This window comes from Peromyscus eremicus, chromosome 1 (assembly GCF_949786415.1).
Source record: "Peromyscus eremicus chromosome 1, PerEre_H2_v1, whole genome shotgun sequence".
NCBI classification, from domain to species: domain Eukaryota; kingdom Metazoa; phylum Chordata; class Mammalia; order Rodentia; family Cricetidae; genus Peromyscus; species Peromyscus eremicus.
In genome coordinates this window covers 44,145,687-44,173,677 of record NC_081416.1, presented here as the reverse complement: position 1 = coordinate 44,173,677, position 27,991 = coordinate 44,145,687, and the positions used below count along the sequence as shown (strand labels likewise).

Here is a 27,991-nt window from a genome sequence, read left to right as displayed (position 1 = left end):
GCTCCACTCTGCCTGAGATACGATGCTCACAGTGCATTTCCTTCTTGGTGTGCCTGCTTAGGAGAAGGGTGAAGGCCTCAACCAAAAGGCACAGTTTGGACAGACATTCCAGCTGCTCACTTACGGTTTTCCACAGTGTTCCCAAACGAGCAGACATATTTTTATTTTTATTTTCATGTGTAAACAGCATAACAATGTAAAGTACACATGGATTTGATGATTATATCTATCTAAACCAACCTGGCGATTTAAAGATAACACTAAGTTGTCTTTACCACACCGTTATTAACTCTAGTATTTTAAATATTACCCTTTAGGAAAACAGAATAAACGTGAGTTTTCTACATTCCCTGCAAGACTCAGAGAAATTCAGCATAGAATTCTGAACATTGGGAGACACACATTTTCCTTTAGTTCACTACATGCTGAAATACAAAAGTCGTCCAACGTGGAACACTTATCTTGTACCTGAAGCAGCTGTGTTCTGGCAGATGGAGGAGGTCTCCCGAATTCAACTCAACCTGAAGAAATTGCTTGAGTTACTTGCTCTCATGCTGACTTACAAAAACTAGTTTCTAGAATATTTGTAATTAGAAAACCCAGCATCAGGAAATTAGAAAGAATGAGGTGTCTGGATAATTTCACTTTGACACCTGGCAATGCATGGAGCTGCCTGAATTTCAGCAAAATATACAAGTGAGAAAATAAGGGATATCAATGGATTTGGAATAAGTGGCATTTCTGCCTGTGGCAAGACAACTAATGAGCTCAGGAACCAGTGGGAGCTTAACCGAGGTAGACAGCATACTGTCGTCACCGGAAGTACTCCAAAGGACGCTTGATCATACAGATGCCTGATTTGCAACTTCATATTCTCACTGGTGGTCACAGGGTTGATGTACAGGTGAAGACTGAGCCAGACTTTCAAAGAGAACATTTGGTAAGAGAACATCCTGGTAACCACATACAGGGCAAAAGCTGAGTACCCTTCCTAGGGAAAGCCAGAGGCACAATGGTAACACAGGACCCCTTAAAAATCACATCCTTCCACAGACACCTTTGATCTAGATTCCTGGCCTCAAACCCTCAAATTTCTCCTTCTCAAAAGCAGATAGACAGAGCATCTGGAAAGAGCTACACCATGGAGGCAAATGCCTGCTGACCTAGAGAGAGGATGGCTCATGTTGAGCTCGGTAGTTTCCTCCCTGTAACAGCCACAGTGGCTACTTCCTGTGATCACCACCAGTTACCCTTCAGCAATATACACAAAAAGTAGCCACCTGTGATCTTTCAAAGTACTGCAATGTACTTGACTTTCTGGGCAGTTCTGAAAAAGCCATGTTTCTCACTTCAGAAGTTTTTCCTCTTTGCTTGACCTTGTGATAACAAACAACGCTTTGGAGAGTACTGCTCAAGACTGGGGACTGTCTTATTATGTATACAATATTGGGACCAGTCTCTTTAGCATTTCTCCCCAAATACAAAACTGAGAATCCAAGTCTCGACTGCATGTTATGTACACAATATTGGGACCAGTCTCTTTAGCATTTCTCCCCAAATACAAAACTGAGAATCCAAGTTGCGCAGTCACGCAAGGACACTGAGGTGGCAAACGCAGATCCAGAATCCAAAGCTCTGGGTTTTACCTATAGCACTCATATCGTCAATTAGTAGATAAAGCAGCTTCCAGAACAGACCCATAGGCTGCTATAAGGATGGGTATATTCTGGCTTCTTCAGTTGTTCTTAGATGCTCTGAATCAAGAAGCCAAACATCTCAGACATGGTCTTAGGGTCATGTGACCTTTGTCATACTAGCTCAACTCTACTAGTTGATATTTGTTTACTATCATATTAAGAAAATTCTTGAGTCTTAATTTTGATTGCAAATTTTGAAAGATCTAACTTTTACACATTTTATCAAAGATCAAAAGAAAAATATCATACCAGGAAATTCAAGTCTTTTAAATATATTGCACATTTACATGATATCGTAACATTATTATGTAATTTTTTACCATTATTGCTGTGGATTGGTCGCCTCCCTTGCCAAACTCCCACTTTGGTGTGCTTTACAGCTTGGTTTGTTAAAGCTCCTCAGTGGACCAGCTCAATCCGCCCCCAGGCACCACTAGTTTTCAGCCATTAACATAGGACAATGACTCTATGGTTACCACAGGCTTGTACAGTGTTCTTGTTCCCAGCAGTTCAAAGTTTTTAATGAGCTCACTACAAGATTTAGAATAAGCAGGACATGTCCCAGGAGAGTTATTTTTGTGTAGTGCTTCTTATTAAGCTTTTAAGTATAATTGCTAACACTTACATTAGAAAAGAAAAATAAAATCACTCGCCAAGAATTCTTGAAAAGAATTCTCAGATGTGTGAGTTTTGGAAACAAACTTGTGTTTAGTGATCCTTACAAACAAGGTCCAAAATGCAGCCTGGGCAACTGGCTCACCTGCACTTTTTTTCTAAAAGAGCCTCTCATTCCCCACAAAAGATGTACCACCACCACCACCATTCCATCCATCCATCCATCCATCATAATCATAGTCATATTCATAACAATCTTCATCCTTAGTTCATAGGCAAGTGATAAAAGGGACAAGACACATCTCTACAGAAGAAATTGATCAACAAGAGAAAACAAAACCAGAGAATGAGAGTAGCTTCCAACAAGATCAGCTTTCTAAAGTGAAAGTGATTCTCTCTAATTAAATGACAAGGTATCACCTGGATCAATGGACAACTGCAAGGCCAATCAGCAATCATCCAACTATCTCAGTAATTAAATAAAACCAACCCAAGCACACTGGGATTCCTTTCATTAGTGTACCTAAAACAGAAATGGGAACAAGTAGCCAGGAAATTAATGTCATTGCACCTATAGTTAAGAAATTAGCAACTGCGAGAATGTGTTTATTTGAGCCAGATTATGAAAGATGAGGAAGTATGTGTGTAAAGCCTGCTGAGAAGGGTAATAGCATTACTCCAACCACAGTCAGTGCATACAAGTGACAGAAGATTCACTAAAGGGAACCAACAGTCCTGTCACAACTCAGAAAGGGTACCAGGCCCTCCACCCCCTTGCGGGGTACATTTGTTTTGTGTTCAACTGTATTTCAGAAGTCCTAGGCTTACAAGCAGGGCATAGTGGTGTGCACTTTTAATCCCAACACTGGTAAGGCAGGGACAGAAAGGTTACTGGTGCTCTTCAGTGAGCCAGCCTAGCCTACTTGAGAAGTTCAAGGCTAGTTAGGGACCCTGTCTCACAAAAAAGGGTGATTCAGTGCCTAAGGAGTGAAACCTGAGGCTGACCTCTGGCTTTCACACTCACAAACGTGCTCATACACACATTCACATGCACACATGGAATACACTTGAAATGTTTTAGCTCTAAAATCAAATTAGAACCACAATTTGTATTGGATTCCCCTGTTGAGCCATGTGTGATCCATTCACAACTGAACAAAACTAGAAAAGATCAAAGGCACATTAGCTCACAAGCACCAAGTCAAGTTTTTGTTTCTCTCTGTCGTGAAGCCATTCCCAGGCTCTATAAAATCAGTCTAACCAAAGGTCAAGAAACCTGGTCTCAAAACACATGCAAGAACACAGCCTCTGCCACATGATGGAAACTTTTCTCATGGACTCCGAGATGGCCTTTGCCCTTACAAATCATACTTCATCACTGGGTGTATCTGTTATCATACCCCAAAGACCAATTATGTTTCCTATAGCCCCTACACACAAATGATGGATATATTTTGCATGCTCAATGGTCACTTCTTCCTTGACATACTATGCTGAATAAATTATTGTAGAATTAAACCTGGAGATGGTGAGGTACAGTAGCTGGAAACAGTATTCACAGCTGAGAAGTCATGATGGTGAATTTTCCACTGATCCACTCACATCCTTACCAGCGTACCCTGAAGGAACGAGGGCCTCTCTCTTCAACCTACAGTCCCAAATCTGGATCTGCCTCTTATTGTCATCAAGCTTTAAAATCCATGGAGGTAGGAAGTATATGACACTATAACCATGTCCTCACTAAACCTATCCCTGTGAGCCTATGCAAAGTTCTCAGTCACCTTCTATATTCAGGTATGGCATGAATAAACACACAATTCTAGGTTAATTGACTCAGGCCTGCAAAAGACATCCGTACCTCTTTTAATTTCTCATCCAAAATTTCTTCTAAAAAATAATAAGCATAATCTTCAAGTAAATGAGAATGATAGAAATCGTTCCCTCTGCCTTAATGTGGAGACAGAACCATTTATTCAGCAATGCAGCTGCAAGATTTGGAGGTAATGAATATAATAAAGTGCCTGGGGAAATAAGTTCCCCAAAGCAACAGTCAGCCGTGACTTTTGGAGATTAGCAACCTATTGTATGAGGAAAACTCAAAAGGATGGAGTTACATGAGCACCCAAAAAAGCTCATGTTATCAAACTGTGTTTTCTTTTTTTCTTATTTTTTTTATTTTATTTATTTATTTATTTATTTTTTTGGTTTTTCGAGACAGGGTTTCTCTGTGTAGCTTTGCGCCTTTCCTGGGACTCACTTGGTAGCCCAGGCTGGCCTTGAACTCACAGAGATCCGCCTGGCTCTGCCTCCTGAGTGCTGGGATTAAAGGCATGCGCCACCACTGCCCAGCAATATTCAGTTTTAACTTTAAACTTGATTGGAAATCACTAAGTATTTTATATTCTAGAATTTGAAGTAAATGTTATTATACATTTCAGAAACTCCTGACTTATATCAATCTCTGATAGTCTTTCTAATTATTGGAAATCAGTGGAAATACATAATTTTAAAAAGTTTACATATTACACATATCCACAGGAACAAATTAATAAAGGCTAGCAGAAATCTACCACAAAATGTCTGGTGGTATTATAAAGGTGCTTATGCTGAAGTGACGGGTGAGACAATGCCTTTGCATCTTCTCTCCCATTGACTTCCTGCATCATATGCATTGGGATACTGAAATTACAGTTAGCATGGCAGCACCATTAAGGAAGACGAAGAAGACGCCATGCTTGTCGGTCTTAGTGGCTCTGAGTTTCCGAACTGACACGAGGGATGGAGACTTGTTGTGTGAGCATCCCACATCGTTTTCTTTCTGAGATGTTTTGCTATGTGGCTCAGGCTGGCCTCATACTCGCTGCAATCCTCCTGCCTCATATCTTGCAGATTAAAAAGGATCCATTGAAAACCAAAGTGAGCTGAGAGCCAGTGCCACAGTCTGAAGGCGTGAGGTGGCGTCAGGAAGAGCAGAGTTTGGGTTGGGGTCAATCCACACTGATGTGGGACGAGAGAATGAACCTGTGGGAAACTGAGTGGAATCCAAACCTGAGAACTTCCTAATGCTTTACTAGGAACGAGGTGCAAAGGAAAATGAGGAGGTGGATTTGGAGGAGAGAAAACAGCAGCTGAGCATTCCTCTGATGACGGACTCTGCCTTCAGCAGGTGCTGCGCTGGGGGCTTTATTCACTCGATGTGTGTGCATTACCTGTCCCCCTCCCTCTGGACAGAAAGCACCCTGGATTCCCTTCCACAGATAAGGGCACCAGCTTTAGAAAGGTTTTACACTTTTTAAAAGCTGAATAACTAGTAAGAACTAAAGCAGGTATTAAAGCCAGGTGTTGTCCTCCACAGGCCAGGCTTCCATGCTGTAAGTGGGCTTTGTAGGTTACCAAGTTCAGATGTGACTGAGAAAAGCCAGGGAGGGCTAGAAAGGCTCAGTTAGATCAGTAAGTCTTAGGAGGCTGGGCGGTGGTGGTGCACATCTTTAATCCCAGCACTTGGGAGGCAGAGGTAGGTGGATATCTGTGAGTTCAAGGTCCACCTGGGCTACAGAGTGAGTTCCATGAAAGGCGCAAAGCTACACAAAGAAACCCTGTCTCGAAAAACCAAAAAAAAAAAAAAAAGTAAGTCTTAAGAGTCAGACCACAGTGATTAGTCCTAAAAATGTATATACTTCATGGTGAATATAAAGGCAAAATTCTGAATGCCTTTATTAAGAAAACAAAACAAAACAAAACAAAAAAAAAACAAAGTAAGCCTTAACAAAGTATGATTTGGCTTAAGATGTCCCTGAAAAATTAGTTTTAGGAGAGAATGAAGAATAATTTATTCTACTGAAAGTAAAGGAAGTCAAGAGTTTCAGACTAGGCCTATTCCTCACTAGTGAAAGCAGATGCCACATATTTGCTTTGCTAAGGACCTGTCCACACACATATGCCCTAAGGACCTGTATTAACCTATACGTATATCTACATAAATATACCCCAAGGACCTCCACTAATCTATATGTATGTTTATACACATATATCCTGAGGACCTTCACTAACCTATATGTATGTCTACACACATATTCTTTATGTATGTCTACACACATGTACCCTGAGGACTTATATTAACCTGTCTACACACATGTACCCTGAGAACCTCCACTAACCTATAAGTATGTCTACATGCAAGTACCCTGAGGATCTGAACCAATCTATCTACACACATGTACCCTGAGGATCTGCACTAACCTGTCCACACACATGTACCATGAAAACTGCACTAATCTGTCCACATACATATACCCTGAGGACCTGGACTAACCTGTCTACACACATATATCCTGAGCACCTCCACTAACCTATATGTATGTCTACACACATGTACCTCGAGGACTTGCACTAACCTATCTACACACATATGTATCCCAAGGACTGCACTAACCTGTCTACACACATGTACCCCGAGGACTTGCACTAACCTTTCTACACACATGTACCCCAAGGACTGCACTAACCTATCTACGCACATGTACCCCAAGGATCACCACTAACCTGTCTACAAACATGTACCCTGAGGACCTGTACTAACTTGTCTACACACATATACTCTGCCAATTTAAACAAAATACACTAATGCCTCAATGCTTATTTACCCCATGAAGAAATATATCAAAACTAATGTAATTGTCATTAGAGAATACATAAGGATAATTTGAAAGTAAACTGGTGTGGAGGCATAAGACTCAATTATTTCTTTAGCAGATTTCATGAGAAGAAAGGAAAAGTTGTGGTAGGAAATAAATGAACTGAAACGGCCTGTTTCAGAAATTCAGATTATGGTATTAAAGATAGGAGGATAAGTAGATGAGAGTAATAAATGTAACCCAAGTTTATATGACAAGAAATCAAAGGAAATACTTCCCTATTGTAAAATACATTGCTTTTAAATTATCAATTTTGTAAACTGCCTAAAATATGAAACCCCAAGCATAATTTCTCCACAAAATGAGTGACAGATAATATTATCCACAATAAAATTACTTGTTGTGGGGGAAAACCCACCACTGAAGAGACACACAGGTCAAATCTACCAGAAAGCCCAGTGCTCTCTAAAAGCTTGCTGTTGGATATTATATGCGTTTGTGCATCATGATGGCTGAATAAGAGGTTGAGAAAATGAATTGGCTGAGTAAATCACAGTAGAATTCAGAGAACTTAATCCACTTATCTCAGAAGATAGTTTGTCTATATAAAAAGTATTAAAGGGCTGAGGGGATGTCTCATTGTTCGAGAACACTTGGGTGCGTGTGCACGCGCGCACGCGCGCGCGCGCGCGCGCGCGCGCACACACACACACACACACACACACACTTTCCACAGGTAGAGAGGCAGGGAGGAGGGGATGCCAGTAAAATAAACTATATGCTATAAATCTCTGGCAGGAATCTCAAAAGTTCTTATTAATAAAATCAAACCTGAGCCAGGTATTGGGGTGAACACTGGAAGATCAGAGAGACAGAACAAGCCACAGCTAACCTCACTTGGCCAACTTCTCAGCTGATCTTGTTTCCTCAGACTGGAAGCCTCTGTGTCCTCATCCCAATGGCTCTCAGCTGAACTGCTGCTCCAAAGCCTGAATGCTTAACTAGCCAAATGCTTCTTGTTTCTGGTCTTCACACCTTATATACCTTTCTGCTTTCTACCATCACTCCCTGGGATTAAAGGCTCACTTTCTGGGATTAAAGGCGTGAGTCACCATGCTTAGCTGTATCCTTGAACACGGGGATTTCTGCCTCTGGAATGCTAGGATTAAAGGCGTGTGTTACCACTGCCTAACTTCTATGTTTAATATTGTGGCTGTTCTGTCTCTGACTCCAGATAAGTTTATTAGAGTTCACAATATTTTGGGGAACACAATACCACCACATAAATCCCATGTAGGAAAAGACATAAGTAAAAGATGCTACAAGGAAACGGACTGTAAACTAAAGAAATAAGCATTACATCAATGTAAGCAGAGATGAAGAAATCCATTACTCTAAGAAGCAATACTAACAGATCTAGTGTGCATGAGAAACTGTATCCAAATCTCAACAAATACCGAGAAAAGACCTACGTTTCTTTCATAATGAAACCTTGAGGAAGTAAAAAGTGGTCCATAGGCACAATGAAGAACACACAAGGAGAAGAAGATGTTAACTGAAAGTGAAAAATGTTAATAACCCAGAGAAAAAACAACATCCACAGGAATGACTATAGTTGCCCTGATATTTATTTAACACAGCACAATTGGCTGGCCTGACAGAGAGAATATTATGATGATATCAGTGTCCATATCTTTTGAACTTTCCATATATATAAATTCACTTAGTACTAGTGACAAATGTCACAAATTTTACATGAAGAAAGTGGAACTCAAGAAAGGGATATGTTCCATTCATTTAAGGCCGTCTAGGCAAACTGGAACTAGAATCAGCCTGGCTGGCTCTAAGACCTGAACCAGTAATGACTTGCACATAACACTTTCCAATAAGAACAGACATAAAAAATTCCATCACAAATGAACAGAGATAAGCAATACTATTGTCAGATAAAACCAAAATGAAGTATTCGGATATAACATATTACTTAAAGGAACAAGAGATAGCTCTGTTAGAGATAAGCATAAAAGCATAAATTAGAGCAGCAAGCAAGCAAACATTTGCTAGTTCAAAAACTAATTCTACCCCCAAAGTACAGAACCAAAGATAATTCCAGAACTTTATTATGCCAATATAAAAAGTTCTAAACAATTCAGAGAATTTTTCTTGAATGGGAAAACAAGTTGTAATGAAACCAAGATTTAGGGCATAGTAGATGGTTAGTGCATCACCATGAGGATCTCAGTTCAGATCCCAGTACCTTCACATAAAAGCTGGGCATAGCAGTGAGAGCCTATAATCCTAGTATTGGGTGGTACAGACAAGAGGATCCTGGGGACTCACTCATGAGTCAATATAGCCAATGGGTGAGCTCCAGGATCAGCAAGAGACTGTCTCAAAAAAATGAGGTGGAAAGTGATACAGTAAGATGCATGATGTCTTTAATTGATAAAGCATTATTTTGCTAAAAAGCTTGATTTAAAATATAATTATCAGGAAAAGTGGGAGGTAAGAAGTGACTAAGATCTGAAGGCAAAGCAACATGCAAGCAAGTTAAAGATAATAAAGTATGTGTGGGAACCTACAAAGGTTTTCTAGTGAGATCTGAGCTTGCTTTACACAGCAGGGCTGCATTAGGGGATGGCTTGACCACGTGTGTGGTTACCAGGTGCCTGGGATGGTCTGCACTTGGCTGTGCTTTGGGGAGCTCTTTTGCTCCACCCCTTGGCATTCCTTTAAAAGCCCTTTAGAAGAGACAGAAGGGACTGGTGGGTTTTGACCCAGGCCCTCCCAAGGCTATCCTAGATTGTTTCTAACTGTCTCCCTTCTCTATATTTCTATGTAAATATTTCTCACTTCTCCCTGCTCAAGAGTACTCTGGGGGAAAAAGTGGGGGCAGGCCCCCTACAAGTATGAAATATTTTCATGATAAAATGAATGTTAACAATATTAAGAATATTTGAACCCAGTACTTATATACAGTGTTTACAGTTACACCACCATTCAAGCCTAAAAACAGCTACTGAAAATAGATTGTATAGGGAAGATGCACATATATGTATATATGCAAACACATGTACATAAATATATGTTTATGAGGGGGGCAATGGAGGGTAGAGGATGGGAGATGAGAACATAAGGGAACAAGATGGTCGAGCTGGAACAGGGATGGAGTGGGAGAGCAATGAAAGAGATACTATGATAGATGGAGACATCATGGAGATAGGGAGAAACTGGGTGCTAGAGAAGTTCCCAGGAATCTACAAGGATTAGACTACTAGCAAGAGTGGAAGGGTGCCTGAACTGGCTTACTCCAGTAATCAGATCAGTGAATACCCTAACTGTCATCAGAGAGCCTCTTCATCCAGTAACTGATGGAAGCAGATGCAGAGATCCACAGCCAAGTACCGGGCCAAGCTCTAGGAGTCCAGTCAAGAGAGAGAAGAGGCATTCTATGAGCAAGGGGACCAAGATCATGATGGGGAAACCTACAGAGACAACCAAATCAAACTAGTGGGAACTCATGAACTTTAGACCAACAGCTGTGGAGCCTCCATGGGACTGGACTAAGCCCTCTGCATAAGTGAGACAGTTGTGTAGCTTGATCTGCTTAAGGGACCCCCTGGCAGTAGAATCAGTATCCATCCCTGCTGCATGAGCTGGCTTTTTGGAGCCCACTACCTATGGGGGGGACACCTTGAACAGCCCTTGATGCAGGGGAAGGGGCTTGGATCTGCCTCTACTGAATGTACCAGGCTCTGCTGACTCCCCCTGGGAGGCCATACCTTGCTGGAGGAGGGAATGGGGGGTGGATTGGGGGGAGGGACGGCTGGAGGGGTGGGAGGAGGGAAGAGAGGGGGATCTGTGGTTGGTATGTGAAATGAATAAAATATTCCTTAATAAAAATACATATGTATAAAAATATGTGTATGTTTATATACCTACATACACATTAATATGGCATATCAGTTTTAAAGGATGTATCAGCACTCTGGTGATAATCATCTTGGTTTTAAAGATGGTTTATCGATAATAACACTGAAAGCCATAGCAGAGCTCTTCCAGGCTTCTGTCACTATTGAAGAAACATTAGTTTGCTCCCAACCTAACAAGGGCAAACTGCAAGGATCAGTTGGATATTTACAAGCCCCACTATGATGACAAGAGACTCTCACACCACATGGTAGTGATGTAAAGACAGATATGCACACCTATAGAACAGAAGAGAAGACTCAGGAATAAACCCATATAGTAGGGATGCTTAATTTTTGACAAAGCTGTCAAAAACATACAGTGGAAAAGACAGCCTATTCATCTAGTGGTGCAGGAACAACTCAATATCCATCCTGGGAAAAATGAAAATAGATTCATATCTTCCACTCAGTACATAAATTAAGTTATAAGTAGACTAAAGACCTTAATTTAATGCCTGAAATACTGAGGCAGCTAGAGGGAAACACAAGGGTACACTACAAGATATAGGTTAATGTAAGTCCGGGACTCTAATAGCACAGGAAACAGCACCAAGAGCTAAGAACATCCTTAGCCTTCAGAGGAATGTAAATTACAGCTACTTTGAGATTTGATCTCCTCTTAGTCAGAATGGCTAACATCAAGAAATTCAACAAGCACAGTGGGGGAGGGTGTAGGAAGGTGGCACCCTTATTCATTGCTAGTGGGAGCATAAACTAGTATAACTGATATGGAAGTCAGCAAGGAGACTCCTTGAGTAATCAGAAATAGAACACTCTATGCAACTCTTCAGGAGCATATACTGAAAGGACACTATCCTGCCAGAGAGACAGGTGCACATCCACACTTACTGCTCCATTATTGACAATAGAAAAATAATGGAACCAGCCTCGATGCTTCCCAGCACGTGAATGCTAGTGAAAACGTGGCACATATACACAATGGAACTTTGTTCAGCTGTGAAGAAAAATGGCATGAAATTTGCAGGAAAATCAATGAGGCTGGAAAGCTTTCTATTATGTGAGGTTATTCAGAAAGACAAAAATCCTATATGCTCTATTGTACGTGATCCTAGCCCAGCATGTTTATCCGGGTGTATGTGAGTGGGGGAGAAGGGATGTATAGGTTATGAAACTACAAAGAAGACCATGAGTGAGGAAAGAGAGGTATTGAGGAAGGGGCTGGTGGCAAGAGGACACATGACAACCAAAAAGTCCACAGGTGGTTGGAAAGACACACAGGGGCTGTTCATGTGGATGGAGGGGAAGAATCAGGGAGGTGAATTAACAAAAACAAGTGTATGGAAATGCCAAAATGAAATCTAATTCTGCCTGTGCTAATTAAACATTTTAATTAAAACACTCATTCAGACACACACATGCACGCACACACTCATATACAACAAAGTCCCAGTCTTTGGCATTTCAAAGACTTACGCACTATTTTTCAACATGAGAACCAATGTAAGCTTTGGTCACTTCAAACTTTGCCTAAAAAAGGTGGAAATGCAAGCATTTCCACCTTTGTTAATACTACTTTGCATGCACAACTTTACACATACAACAACGGACAACTTGCTTTAAAAATATTTTCCCCAAATACGGCTTTGTTCTTAAATAGCCTCCATTCTGTTATTGTTCTCCTGGAGCACGCTCAGTGAAATGCTTCCCAACAGACCAGAAATTCTCTGGGCAATCTTCCAATGTTATACAATTCCCAGACAAACTGATAACAGTTATTTCATATTTCAGGTTTGGGATCCCATGTAATTGAGAGTTTTAACACAATGAAAATTATACAATTGAACACATCTGCTATAGAAAGTGAGGCCATTAAAAAGCCATTCCAAGGCACCTAAGTGCAGAGCAGGGGGTGGGAATCTAGCACTCTCTCCAGGAAGTTGTCTGTAGACAGCATTCTCTGAGGTCATTTGTAAAAGGTTTCCCAAAGCTTCTGCGACAAGGCTGCCCCCAGAGCTGTGAAGAGAACACACCTCCTTGCCTTAAGAGTTTCCTCAGTCTCTTCCCTTGTTTTTTTTTATTTCTGGTTACATACTGAGTGCTTTAGATATAGAATGCTCACTGGACAAAAGCATAGGTCTTTTGGTACATTTGTACAATTTGATGTACAATCTCAGTCTTTGAAGTGTTGCCAGTAGTTATCAGCCTGTTTTCAGGCATACGAACAGGTTGTTTTTAAGGTTTTTTTCTTCACTATTTGGTTTTTTCAAGTCTTAGCCATGATGGCAAGTACTAGCAGATGAAGTCAGTGGGATGTGGTTAATTTGGCCATCAAATAGTCCAATAAAAATTGAAGACAGCTTGTGGTGGTTTCAATAGGAATGGCCCCATAGACCCATGTGTTTGAATGCTTGAGCCGTAGGAAGTGGCACTATTAGGAGGAAGTGCGTCACTGTGGAGGCGGGCTTTGAGGTCTCATATGCTCAAGCTACATGCAGTACATAGTTGCTTCTGCTGTTTGTGGATTAGGATGTAGAACTCTCAGCTCCTTCTCCAGAACCATGCCTGCGTGCATGCCATGTTTCCCATCATGACAATAATGGACTAAACTTTTGAGACTGTCAGCCAGTGCCAATGAAATGTTTTCCTTTATAAGAGCTGTCATAGTCATGGTGTCTCTTCACAGCAACAGAAACTCTAAGACAACAGCCAAGGATAAAGTCAGTTGGATTACCCTGTAACTCCAGTCATGAATGTGATTATTTTTTTGATGGCTTTCCTTATCCTTTATCATTAATGTTCCTTTCCTGTTCTAACTCACAATCACCCTGTGCCACCACACCATGCTTGGCTTCGTTTTTCCTTTCCACACCAGGCATAATTATCTTCCATCTGTTAATAGGAATATAGGTGTACGGGAGCTAGGTTCAAAACCAAACACACACACATGTGCTCACCCTGCACTATCAGCATGGACCATGTATGTTTGCTCAGAGGCACTCCAGTTCTTAGCACAGTGACAGGCACAGGCTCAATGACATCAAAACGATGATGCTATACATTTGTGACTATGACTTGTAAGATACATTACCATTTCAGACTCGTGAAAGTGTCTTTCAAAATACATTACAGTAGCAAGAAAAACTCAACAAATATTTCTTGATACAGTCAACATTCAGACTTAAATGAAACTTGATGTCATGGTAGTGTACTATTTACAGACTCTGAAACTGATACCTGTACACAACTCTCAACAACTGCAGGAAGACTTCTTGCTTTCCTTACTCCTCCCCTCTCTGTACCCCGCTTTCCTCCTTCCCTCCCTTCCTCTCTCCCTCCCTTTTTGTCATCATTCACTAATTGTATATAAGCAGTATTTCCCACTAAGTCACATGACTTTGGGTTTATTTTCTAGACATACCACTTACTCTCTGAAGATTTCTAAATTTCATTTTCTATATCTGAAATATAGATGATGACACCTGCTTTTGAGTGATGCTTTGGGGGTTAAGTGAGATTGGTAATCAAAAATATAGCTCAGTATATGGCAAAGAGCATCCCCACGGCGGAAGGAAGTTAGTGACTCATTTTTCATTGCTTTATTGTTTGCCCTTTGCTGCACTATGCACACTTGTGTATGGTCAATGGCAAGAAGGATCTTTGGCCTCACATATAGGATGTGCAGTCTGGGCTGTGGTCTTTTCAGTGGTTAGGAGTGACATTGCCAGACTTCATAGTCTTCTGGGATACTGTAAGGGAGTTTCAACATGATAAATGATGTAGCTGACTTGTTGATATCAGTATGAATGACATGCTTTCCAATCTTTCATTTATATTTCATTTTTCCTTTCCTCTCTCACACTGATGGGAAATGTATTATGATTAAGATTTTATAAAAGAAAACTAAAAAAAAAGCCACACATGGTGTGAGCTAATTACTAAAATTAGGCCCTAGTGTCCACATGGATAATTATTTTGTTTAGAATGAATGAAACAAAAATATCCTAGTAAAATTTATGGACTAAAACAGTGTAGGCATAGGCTCTACTGATTCAAAAAGTCATGCATCACCACACCCAGATCTGGGCTGACTTTTTGGACTGCAGCAGGAGAAGAGTGAGATTGAGTTCAGTCTATAATCCAAAATGAATTCCAGACCAGTCTGGGATATGAGACTATTTAAATAAAACCAAACCAAACCAAAACAAAAACAAATAAATGCAAACCAAAATAACAAAGGTTTCCAAGCCAACAAACAAAATCCTTCTTGACTTGTGAAAACTCAACTTAAGATGATAGACAGATTGGTAACACAACCCATTCAGCTAAGACTCACAGAAAATCATGGATGAGATGGCGAAGAGATTTTAAGACCCAGAGGTTCAGGATGCCTACTGCTTGGCATTGTCTTCTAGATATGACTGGGAAGCTGTATCCATGAAATTTCAACAAAATTGGCTGACATGCCAACATGGATGGGTGAAATTTTACAAGGTCTCACTTCTAATAAAGAGCTATAGGCAATAAATGAGAGAGAGAGGGAGAGTCAGTCTTCTCCAGGGCCAATCTCCCCAATTAGGTTATGGAATCACAAAGGGTCGGCCCTAAACATGTACATATAAGAACACTAAATGAATTCAGCAAGTTAGATACACACACACACACACTACATACCTAACAATAATAATGTCATGAATCTGAGAGGGAGTGGGAACATAGGAGGTGTTGGAGGAGGTGAGGGAGAGAGGGGTAGAAATGATGTAAATATAGTATTTATGTATTAAATTCTTAAAAAAAATTAAATGAACAAAAACTATACATCATTCCAAGAACACCTGGTGTAGAAACATAGTTGAACTGTAACTGGGTTTCAAGATAGAGTCTTCAGAGATACTTGATGAAGCTAGGGGATGGGCCATAAGCAATGGTGCGAAGAAATGGACTTTCAGTCCTTATTATACTTTTAGTTCTTAGAGATTAACCATAGGCACTATTACAAAAAAAAAATTTCCTAGCAATGAAGGAAATCCAAAACCTCCTAAGAGATTAAATTGAAATACTACATTTTACACATTTCCTATAAACTCATTAAGACACTAGTAGGTTTTCTAAGCAATGTTATTGGTTACCCATGTAAGGGTTAATATCTACTGCGAGCAACCTGCTGTATCAAAGAACACAGGAGCAAGCATGTAATTTATAATGCAAAGAAATCCATAGTCACTATTTTTCACTTTAAAAAGTAAACTGTCAGTCATTTATAGCATTTATAAACACAGCGGTAGGCATTTTTTGAGGATTAACTAATGATCAGAATAACTGCTGTGGGAATTGGCACACTGAATTCAGTCAATAATTGCCCAAGGCATTTACCACAGTTCTCATTGTAAGGCATCTAGGCCCAGGGACATCTTGTCTCAGTAGGTTTTATGCCTCTTAGAATTCCCAGAATCCCATGGCAAAGAATAAAGTGTATTTATTTCTATAAATGGTACCAGACTAAGTTCAGCAAAGCAACGTAGACCTCAGCCTTCTTTTCTTCCTTTTCCTCAAGATATATAATCTAACACATTTCCTGAATGTGGTACGTGCAAAATATACATCCAATCTGCTTACTTCTCTCTCTCTGTCTATTACCCTTACTTTGATCAGACTCCTTTTGAAGCTATTTAGAATTTTCCAAATACTTTATCTGCCTCCTTCCACACATATTGGTTATGTGTAATGTAACACTTTCCTGCTGTGTGGTTGTTTAGAAATGGGATTTGACCAGTGATACAAGGAATAGGTTTGATGGTTGCTACCATCCTTATTTGAAAATATTATTATAATAATAAGAATTGCATATTTTCAGTGAAAGACATAAAAATATAGTTAAACATAGTTAAACAAAAGGAGCCAGTTAAGTATCCCTTAGAATTTTCTGTCTTCAGTTTGTCTCTGCAGCAGTTCAAGTCTCCAACATGGTGCTGATCTCTCATCTAAGAGAAGGTGATGGAAACCCTGGCCAACTCTCAAGATAATTCAAGTGAATGAGCCTGTTGACCAGGGCTTTTTCAGTCATAATGGACACCTTTGGAAATCATCCTGTTTGAAACTGTTACTTAAGGCACAAAGTTGGGCAAGTCCAGGAAAAATTGGCTTCTATATAATTTGAACTTGAAAAGTGCTAGAGGACAGAGTGTATTGTCTGTGTGTATGTAGACATAACAAAGCTATTTTCATGCACAGTCCTGGCAGAAGGCCTGTGGTAACTGCTCTGTGTGTCTGGTTACAATTATTTCACTATAGGGAATAATCCAGGACAGGACATCCCTACTCTGTCCGCTCAGCCTCAAGTTGAAATGTGTGCTGCTTTTAACCCCATAAACCTTGTCAACTCTCCTTCCTGATGGCCTTTTAATTCACTCATCTTTCTCATGCCAGAAACCTCAGCTGAATTCCAAGTCTGAACGACAGTATTACAATACACACAAAACTCTTAAGTAACCAGACAGGGGGCATGCAATGCTCTGGTCCCTTGGCCTTGGAATCCTACAGAATCTGGGCTCTTGTGTCTGTATGTTTCACTGAACATGGGTTTTCTAAGTTCTAAGTGAAATAAAACTCTCCTGGGGTGGAGGGAAAGAGCGGGTATGTTTTTTCTAATGCTACCTCCACAATCAAACACATTGTGCTCCCCACCCACTGCACATTTCATACAGTTTAATGTGGCTCTTGGGAAAATTCTCAACAGAACAGTTAATAGTGAAATGTGTTTTTAATTAAGATGACGACAACAAAGAAGATAAGATTGGTTACAGGATCTCATTACCCAGATGCTAATCCGGGTATTTTATTTAGGAATGCTTGTGGCTATCAAGCCCTTCTTGTACGATCTCCCTTGATCGTGTTCAGTTCTAGGAATCTGAAGCTCCCAGTGAGTTGCTTTAACTCAGAATGATCTCCCTTGATCGTGTTCAGTTCTAGGAATCTGAAGCTCCCAGTGAGTTGCTTTAACTCAGAACTAGTTTGTAACAAACGCCAGGTATTGTTTCAACAGCCCCAGGTAACTTACATTAAGTGGGTCATACATGAGGGCACTGCCCTCTATTTTTCTTACACATCCACAGGATAGCTTGTAGGGCAAAGGGAGGCAAAAGACACAGTGGTGGATAAGACAGAACTACAGAAAACCAGCGTGGCTGGGCTTATGAAATTGCAAAAATTGCAGGCTGTTTAATCTCTTGAGAGAAGACCATTCAGAACTCTATTTCAAAGCCATAGCAGATGGTGTGAATCCCCCTTTGACTTTGCAGCCACTCTTCACACTTGGGTCATGCTGGTCTGACTCTCCCACTCAGGACCAAAGAAGGACTTCCTTAGGAGCTCAGAGGGGGACTCATAGAATGCAAAGGAGGGAAAAGTCAATAACAAGCATCAGTGGAAGGACCTGAAGGGTGAAAACCACATACATGCAAGCAAGTAATTCTGCCAGCTGATTTAGGACTCAGTCCTCTTGGAGAAAAACAAAACTGTTTTAATAGATGAATTAATCTCTGTTTGTTAGGAATCAACCTAGTTAAAAATGAAATGCTGAGGTACGCAGAGGATATAAAAGAGCACTGCCTCAGCCCGAATCATCAAGCTAACTATTTCTATTTTCAACCATGTCTTACGCCGTCCACAGTCACTCCCCTGAGTTTTTTTTTTTTTTAAGCTTTCATGAATGAATCGTGTATATCTGCCAGTGAACATTTGCTTCCCTGGTGAGATTTTAGCTTTCATAGCTAGTGACTTAAAAAAAAAACAACTCAATTATGCCCTACCCAATTCTCTTTGTATATGCTACACTGCCTTAAAGTTTTCCCCTAGTGTTGAGTATAATTGTTATCTAAACATAAATAAAGATTATAAAGCATAATCTTTAATCCCAATGAGTTTAAGTTTCAATTGAGAAGTATTACATATGAAAATATCAGTACCATAAAGACTATCTAAACAATCTAGAATATTCTATAGTCTGTATATGCTTCATATATACCTATATGAGACATTCTAAAAACCAATGGAAACAAGAAATAACAGATAGGTAATAAAGGTAGAGTGGATGAACCCATTTGGCAATGTGTGCGTGTGTACATGTGTGTACAAAATACTAGGGCACCCAAGGCTTACTATATATCAGGAACACTTCTAGTATATTTATTTGTTTATTCTTTAAGTTTAATTTAGATGTATTAAGTTTTCTCAAAGTAAGTTATTCCATAGCCTACTTAGAGATGAAATTTGTAGAAGAGGCTTTCAGATTAAACCAAGGATTTATGGAAGAGTCTTTCTAGGCATAACCCCTATATCTTAAATAATTTCAGAAGTTCCTACCTGATTCAGTCCCTCTTACTTATCACTCACTATGTGGAGTAACATTGCTTGATTGCTGAATGTATATTTTCCAATCTTCCACCTTTGCAATGGTGAGCACAACATTTGAGTTCCGTGAGCTAATGTTGACATTTTACTTTTCCGTGCCAGTTTTCAGCAAAACACGGCATTTTGCTCCAAGCACTCCGCTTTTCTAAATGTCAGTTCTTTTAATTTTATAAACTGTTTTACAGGAAACATCATTTGCTATCACTCTCTCTATGCTGTTTGTCCACTGAGTCTAGAGCACTGGGTGAGTACAGAGGTCTAGACACAGACCCCTGCAGATGTGGTGCCATCCCGCACTGCTGAGCTGCCATTATCCTATGAGTCTAGAGCACTGGGTGAGTACTGAGCTCAATGCAGACCCCTGCAGATGTGGAGCCATCCCGCACTGTGAGCTGCCATCATCCTCTGAGTCTAGAGCACTGGGTGAGTGCTGAGCTCGATGCAGACCCCTGCAGATGTGGTGCCATACTGCACTGCTTAGCTGACATCAGGTACATACTCACCACTAGAAGAGGCCCACTCCCCACAATATTCAATCCAGCCTGAACTTCTATAGTTATATTCCATGACAGCATATCATTTTTAATAATGGCCTCCATGGCAATTAGTTCCCTAGCAATTACTGACTCTGTATTCCCTATCTGATCAGCTGAAAAACCATGAAATTATTTTAAAATCTACAAAATCCCCAATACTGGCATACTATAAACTTTCTGAAGTGATAAATGTGTCAAGAGCTCTTTAACACAAACATTAGTTTTTCTCCCCTTTACATTAATGATGTTTTCACTTATCTTGAAATTGCTCATGGGCTTTAGAAGAGTAAGGGAATGGGAGAAATCACCTAATAAGCCAAGAGACCAGAGTCACAAAGAGAAGAGAAAGAGGGAGAGGAAGAATCAAGTTCCCTTGGGAACAGAATCCATCTTTTCTGTGGGGCACTGGCCTCAGGACCCTTGGCAAACCTCAGAGCTCACAGATGATCAAGTCCTTCTGTAAAAAGATGCAGTGTTGCAAATAACCCTGGCACAGTGCCACAAGCTATATTCATCTTCAGATTACCCTAACATCTAGGTTGATGCTAAGACAGCTGTTGCTGTCCTGCATGGCTAAGAGAATAATGATAAGAAAAACACGCCTGTACACATTTAGTAAAGATGCCATCTTTTTCTCAAAACATTAGAATGTGGTTGATAGGATCTATGAATGTGAACCCATGAACCAGATGATGATTTGCCATTCTTTTTTTTCAATTCTAAAACCTTACATTTTATCATTTACTTATTTTTATTTATGTGTGTTGGGAAACACACACATATCACAGTATGGTCATGGAGGTCAGTAGGCAACTTACGCAAGTTAATTCTTTCTACCATGTGGGTCCTGGGGATTAAACCCAAGTCCTCAAGTTTGGTGGCAAGTACCTTTACCCACGGAGCTATCTCAACCTGCCCAGAAACTGATCTGTTAATCAAGGATATGGGGGCTTATTACATCACCATTTGTTGCAATGCAAGGTTTGTATATCCAGAAGAATGATGATGTTCAGGGAATCCTATGAGACGCCACCGAAAAATTATTTCATGATCTAATAGTCGTTAAGTTTGGATAAGAGATCTGTACACTTTAAACTTATCAGATTTTCTTTGTATTTGTTCTTTTGGTCCTTAGCTGAGGCCAATAGAAGAAATACTACCTTCAATAATGTGACTCGCATTCCTAGTGACCTCAACAAATCCCTGAGGGAAAGCAGGCTTAGGGAAGCTGGGAATGTGAGCTTTCTCCAGTGTCCCTATGCCAAGCAAACACCGCAGCCTAGTGACACATTGGTCTTTTCAGTGGAGGGGTAACAGGGCCATGCAGTTAAACTGGGATCAGCCCCTCTGCTTACAGCATGCTGACCTGAACGTTCAGATTATCTGCTGCTTAGCAGACTCTGTGTGGGCAGACTGAGCACCTGGGAAGGAGGAGACCCTTGCAAGCAGTAGTTCTGTCTGCTGCATCTTTCTCTCCTGTTTCCATACAAGGGAATACTGATGGCTTGTGCTGGTAAAGGCTGAATATCAAAATGCCAAGGCCCATCATTACCGAGTATAAGAGGAGATTGCAAGGCTAGGGTCTCAGGAAGTGGATAATGAGCTGGGCATAGCCCAGGCTTAGCTGGAGAGCAATTGCAGCCTCGGGACACTGTTATTTGAGCTCCGCTCTGCAATTTCTTCCTTTTAGATAATTTTTACTCAAACTCCAACCCCAGTGCTTATTCTGGTGCTGGTTTCATGCCACTCCTGACCCACTCCTAGAGAACTCAGACCTCTCTCCTGTAATTTTCAGCCTCACTTATAGGCAGAGGTTAGCCTGTAGGTCAAATCAATAGAGTTACATGGAAAGGCCTATTCCTTCTCATTTTATCAGACTGTTTATTTACTGCTTATTATAGGGCCGTGACTGAACTGGATTGCTAAAACTCTTAAAATACAGTGGTTTCCAGGTAACCTGTATTTGGAGAATATAGGTTACCCTCTACTTGTGACAATTTGGCAGGAACAAATGTTCAGAAATCCTCAACATGGAGAAGCAAGGAAGGTAGCTGTACTCTCTCAATGTGTTCTGCAGCTTCCAGATGACCTTGTGTCACTGAGAAGGGGGATGGGGGACCTAACAGGAGGATTGTACATGCTAGCTAAAATGGTGTTTAAAAAAACTGTCTTTAGAAAAAATGGGGTTACAGTAATTTCTCAAAGAATTGAGAGTCAGCTTAGCATGTCCAGCAGCAGTTACATGTTGGGAGGCCAAGTCTGAGTTTGAGATTCTGGTCTCTATGTGGGAGTGAGGTAGTAATGAATTCTGGGTTTTTATTTTCCGTCAATATTTCATGAATAGGAAAATATTCCAGAGAAACCACCTAGAATTTCAGAAAAAAAATCCTCCCCTGACCCCAAAATCCTATTCAGACTCCAGCAAATTAAAAATCACAGACACTTAACTCACTCCTGCTGCCAGAACACCGAGTGAAAAGTTGTAAAGTGAGAATTTCAGAGAGTAAGTGCCGGTTCTTTGCCAAACCCAAAAGTCCAGCACCTTAAGAAATAGAGTATGTTTAAAATGACTTCACATTTAGTCTTGTCAAAAAGGAACCCAAAGGTTCATGGGAACTTGGATACCATCCACTGAAAAGGCTTAGGTGGGCAGCCACCCAGAGCTATGGCACCAGATCTGGAGGCGGTGCTTGCTTCCTCTTACAGTGCACGGCTTTACATGCCGCAGGCACACTGTATTAGGGAGTTGTTAACTGTGTCTCCTGTCTCCTTGCTAGGATGGTAGCTACAGTTGGTGAGGAGCCATTTGAATACTGAGAATGAACTAGCCCGTTCTAATGGCAGGGCCCAGGCTTGCTCAGTCTCAGGACTCTTCCCGTCCACCTGCAGGTGCTGAACTCTAGGTGCAGCCAGCAGAAGAGTTTTGCATCATCCCCAGGGGAGCAAGGCAGGCGTCTTTTGGAAAATGCTGATGTCATTACTACAGTTCTATTTTCTTAGGATCGTCATGCAGGGAGAACCTCAGAGAACACAGCCTCAGATCCTCCTTAAAAGACAAAAAACGAAAAACAAAAAACAAATCCTTGCACCAGATGTGTGCGGAACTCATGAATTTGTTTTCAGAAATGGTGTTAATTGCAGGTATAATACAAAACCTCTAGTGAGTGCTGAGTCAGCAGGTCATCATATGCATGAATATTGATACAGTGAAGGTAGGCATCTTCACAGTGTGTGGGATAAGGAAGGACAGAAATAGCAAGAAATCAGTCTATCAAATAAATCTGGGTGTTAAATTTACAAGAGAACTTTCCGTTTTTCTGGACATTTTAGGGTTTTGAAATTGAGGCAAGGAGATTTTACATCTGTACAAGGTTTTCGAAAAGCTATGTCCCATTTGTTTTGAGAGAAGAGGAGGTGTCACATACAAACAGCTTATGCGTCCTTTTAAAAGGTCTTTTGAACGCTTTGACTAGATGGGCCAGAGCAAGGCTGAGATACATGTGTTGTCTCTGTCTGTGGGATCCTGCCCCATGTGACTTGGACATATCCTCTTCTACTGAGTCAATCTGTGACAGCATTGTCCTGGACTCTGAACTGCCTTGCTGAGAAGGGGACCAGGAATGGAGGTGTTAGTAACCTGTCTGAGGCTCACAGGAACATTCCGAGACTAAAAGAAAAACAACAGGACAAGACTGTTGCAGGCAAATGGCTAATACCTGTGACTCCATAATGAAGGAACCACACAGCACAGCTTGCTTTTTAATGCATATATAAACCCCAAATTTTCTTTGAATGAGTTTTGCTTATTTGTTCTTTTGGTTTTTTTTTTTTTGTTTGTTTGTTAGTTTGAGACAGGGTCTTATAATATATCCTTTGTTATGTATCTTGTGCTGACCTGGAACTTGTTAGGTAGCCTAGACTAGTCTCAAATCTGCAGTCCTCTTACCTCAACCTCCCAGGTGCTGGGATTACAGGTGTGAGCCACTATTCCCAGCAATAAAAAATGTTTGAAAGCCCAAATCACTGAAAATTTAAACAATGGCATGAAAAGTTATCTCCTGGGCTATTCTGCTACAGATTATCTATACAGGGGAAGGGAGCATGTTCTTAGAGATAGGGGCTTGTCACCAGTGAAGACAGAGAGATCAGGCTTACTTGGCTTCCAGGGCCAGGGCAATAATGCCAGCAGCCATGGGGGCTGAGGCTGACGTCCCCGTGTGATTGTCCGTGCATCGTTGCCTTAGGTCAGTCGTGATCTGAAAAACAGAAGTGGAAAACTTCAGGCCCTGAGGACAGTCTGTGTCATAGCAAGAAGTTTACTCACAAAGCAGATGGAGAAGAATTAAAAATTAACTTTAAACTCAATGTTTCCAGGCCCCCGTGACCATTCACTTTCAAAGAATTGCCGTTATAAAACAAATGACTGGAAATCGACTTCATGACAAGCAGAATAGGAACGGGGGTGAACCCCAGCTCAGAACCTCAAGGTCGTGTCTGTGGCTCCTAAAAGTCTGCAGTGTATACACCGTGTGTGCCTCACCTTAGTTCCACTCTGCATTAAAATGGAAATTATTTAATTGACCCACATTTTAAATGAATTAAATACGTTAAATGAATAACCAGACACCAAACCTGGTGTCCGTAGATGAAGGGATAAACTATACAGCTCCTGCATTCTCTAAATTATAACTTCGGGGGAAGAACAGGTTTCAAGAAACAGTCCCGCATACACGTGATCTTTGCTTGTGGACTTTTCTAGAATTCATTAGAATGTTGCATGGATGGGTTAAGGCTTCCTCAAAGGTGTCACATGGACAGGAAGAGCAAGGGTTGGACTCCTGTACCTCACACACAGCTAAGGCAGTGTCTGCTTGCACATTATATATAAGAGGCTAGCTACTTTTCCAATTTTACCTTGCAATCAAAATGTGAAAACTAGATCATTTTATTTTCTTGGCTTGGATCCAGTTCGGTTCAGCTCTGACTGAATTCTATTACCATTCAGCAGAGGCAATGGTTCCCAGTCTGCGTTTCATTATTGTCTCACCAAGAAAGAAAATTAAATTTAAATTCTCCTTAACATGAGAAATTAAGTACTATAGAATATGACTTTAGAAATCATTGCAATACCCCTCAGATTAAAAAAAAAAATTCCTCCTGGACAGGAATCCATTTTGCTCCATTGGGACTGACTTTGTGTTTGATGGGGAGATGAATCAGGGGACATGCTGCAGTCACTGGCTGATACCAGTAAACCTTTCTTTGGCACGAAGACAAGTGTGTCACCACACATTACAGAGAACCGAGCTGATGTGGAAGCTGGGCAGAAAGACAGTGCGTAGAGGCAGCAGAAAGCACGGCCGTTGTTTTCCTAAGCGGACTGAGATGAGCTGAAGCCGGTTTAGGAACAGGTGGACACCCCACCCAAACAATCACCCTTACAACTCTTCTATGCCGCAGCCCCTGGAAGGGAATTTTACATTATGTTTTAGAACCAGAGCAGCATCTCAGCCTGCTCAGTTTCCCACAACAGCATGTCTACCATCTCTTTTGACACGTGTAACGCTACCTACCAGATGACCTGTATCACAGAAGTATGAACACTGACACAAAAGAGGTGGGAGAGTAATATGTCGAACCACAGGGACATGGTGATGTAGGCCAATAGAGCTGTGCTCACCTAAATGTAAAGAAACTTCCTAGGGTTTTAATTGACTTAAAAAAGGTGTAGCATAAGCTAACCCTCCTGGCAGTTTTTGTGTGTATAGTATTATTCACGACACACCGCTGTCTTGGGTCTCGAGGACCTTTCTCATCTGCACAAATGGATCTCAGAAAGACAGTTGCTCTGACTCTGACCTCTCACCACTACTATGCTTCCTGTGATGTGTTTGAGTAAGTACCTCATTTAAGTGAAATCACTTAGTATCTGTCTCTTACTGATTGGATTAACTCACATGTGATGTCCTGAAGCTTCATGCATGACAGAGCCCTTCTTTAAAAACACTGACCAATATTCCATTATGCTATACTTTCCAAATCACTCATCTGTTGATGGACATTGGGCTTCCTTCCATGTTTGGTTGCTGAACAGTGTTCCAAATGTACACAAAATGCAGAATACTTTTTTAAATCTGATTTTAAATTCTCTTGAATATAATACCAGAAGTGGGGTTGCTGGATCATAAAAGAGGCATTTTGGGGGGTGGAGAGATGGCTCAGAGGGTAGAACAGTTACTCTGCAAACCTGGCAACCTAGTGTGATCTCTTAACATCGTGTAAAGGTAGACAAAGAAAATTGCTTCACCCCTCACACAGCATACACCCACAATAATAAGTAAATTTTTAAAAAGGCATTTCTACCCCACTTTAAATCATAGCGGGGGAATCTTTATAGTTGTTTTCTGAGGTACAGTCTCTGAGTCCAAGCATGAACGCATCAGAAATGACTTATTTCTATGTCTCCAGAGTCCCTGTTTTTGAGAGATGGTCTTAAGAGACAAAGTTTTTTGTATTATACCTCATCCCATGGTCACATTCCTTTGTGCAAGTGTTAATGTTTTTCAGTGAATTGTGACTGGATTGAAGCCTTTTCATGCTATTTCCCTACTTCTTCAGCTGTACCAGACACTTCCAATGCACAGACTTAGGTCCAGAAGGAACACTTGGAGAGTGTGTTCAGCATCGATAAACCTCACAAATAGCCAGTTCTGGCCAAACATGAACAAGAAATAGTTTATGCTGTAGGGTCCATAGCACAAATACACCTCATCCTTTTATAGTCACCAGGCACATACACATATAACATATACTTACATGAAAAGCTACTTAGAGATACCAATAGTGTGTCAGGTTCTATCAATTTCGATGACTTTGTGTGGGATTCAAGTCACCACTGTGCTCTAACTTTTTTCAATCATTTGAACTAAATGAAAGGAGTTGGAGGGGGTGTGGAGCAGAAAGGTGATGGGAACTTGGAGGTTAAAAGACTCAGGGAAAAGAAGAAACAAAGACATTGCCCTCTCTTCTCTGCTCTAAGTGGAATTCCAGCTGGGTCATTTCAATAGGAAGTTACCATCAGTAGAAGATATGTTCAGGTGTAAATTACCAGGAGCATCTAAGGTAAGGTTCTACCATTAAAAGAAGCCAGAATACCAGGATATATTTATGGCTATCTGCAGAAAGAAAAAGCAAAGGTCACCGTGGAATGTGCAACCTAGAAGATGGTTTAAAACCAGAACAACCTGGGGTAACAGCACTCATCACAAGGCACAGGAAACAGAACATAGGATCCTCCAGTTCACCTTAAAGGAAAGTGTCATCCAGTGTGCAGCCCATAACACAGGGCGGACACGCTCTTGCTTCAGACTCCCTCGAGCATGTCTCAGAATTTGGTCTCCATCCCGGTGGCAGTCTCGCCTGCTCCGAATTCTCTCAATTCACCACCCAAATCAGAAACAGAATTTGTATCCAAAGAACTGAAGTTGCTCAAGAAAATATCATTTGTGTCCATCACCGAGAAGGAAACTGGAGAGGACGCAGGCCCTGAGCAGATCAAAGTTATCCTGATGGGCAAATTAGATTTCCAGCCTCACAGGATCAGTAGCAGATGGGGTTTTGGACTCCACAAAGTTACAGATGTCATCTTTTCTTGTTCAGCCCCAGCCAGGATCCTTGAGAAGAACCACCACTTTTCTCACTAGGCTTTTATTTCCTAATACTTCACAGTTCATTATTGGAGCTGATTGGGCTTTTGACTGTGGCCTGTTGATACCATTCTCCAGGGAATCTCAGCACAGATTGACTTGGGCCCTAAGTGACAAGCTTTTACAGCAACCTACGATAAGTGTCCTCTCTCCCTGATGCCCTGTGATCCTTTTTACTTTGAAGGTGCCAGATTGCCTCACACCTGTTAAAAGAGCAACTGAAAAGATATTTTTAAAACATGAAATGACTTTTGCTGTCTGTTAGGGTGAATTTGTTCCTAGTGCTGACTTGGATTTGGGTTGGAAATGTGTTCCTTGAGCTGTTTCAGACACAGCAATTGTGGTAAAGGGCAGAGACAATGAGCTGGGTGTAGCTCACTACTAAGTACAATGACACGGACAGAAATAAGAACCACTGAATGATTTCTGAGTCCACGGATGTCACCAAGATGGGTACAGAATTCA

General features: G+C 40.9%; 1 protein-coding gene across 3 annotated transcripts in view; it reads right to left on the bottom strand.

Annotated features, from left to right (window-relative positions):
- The window catches only part of Pcsk5 (proprotein convertase subtilisin/kexin type 5), a 434,973-nt gene that overhangs the window by 204,635 nt on the left and 202,347 nt on the right, over nt 1-27,991 (bottom strand). For all 3 annotated transcript variants that reach the window (XM_059259884.1, XM_059259894.1, XM_059259903.1), the window contains exon 9: nt 23,976-24,076. In XM_059259884.1, the coding sequence (XP_059115867.1) occupies nt 23,976-24,076 (101 nt within the window). The remainder of the gene's footprint in view (nt 1-23,975; nt 24,077-27,991) is intronic.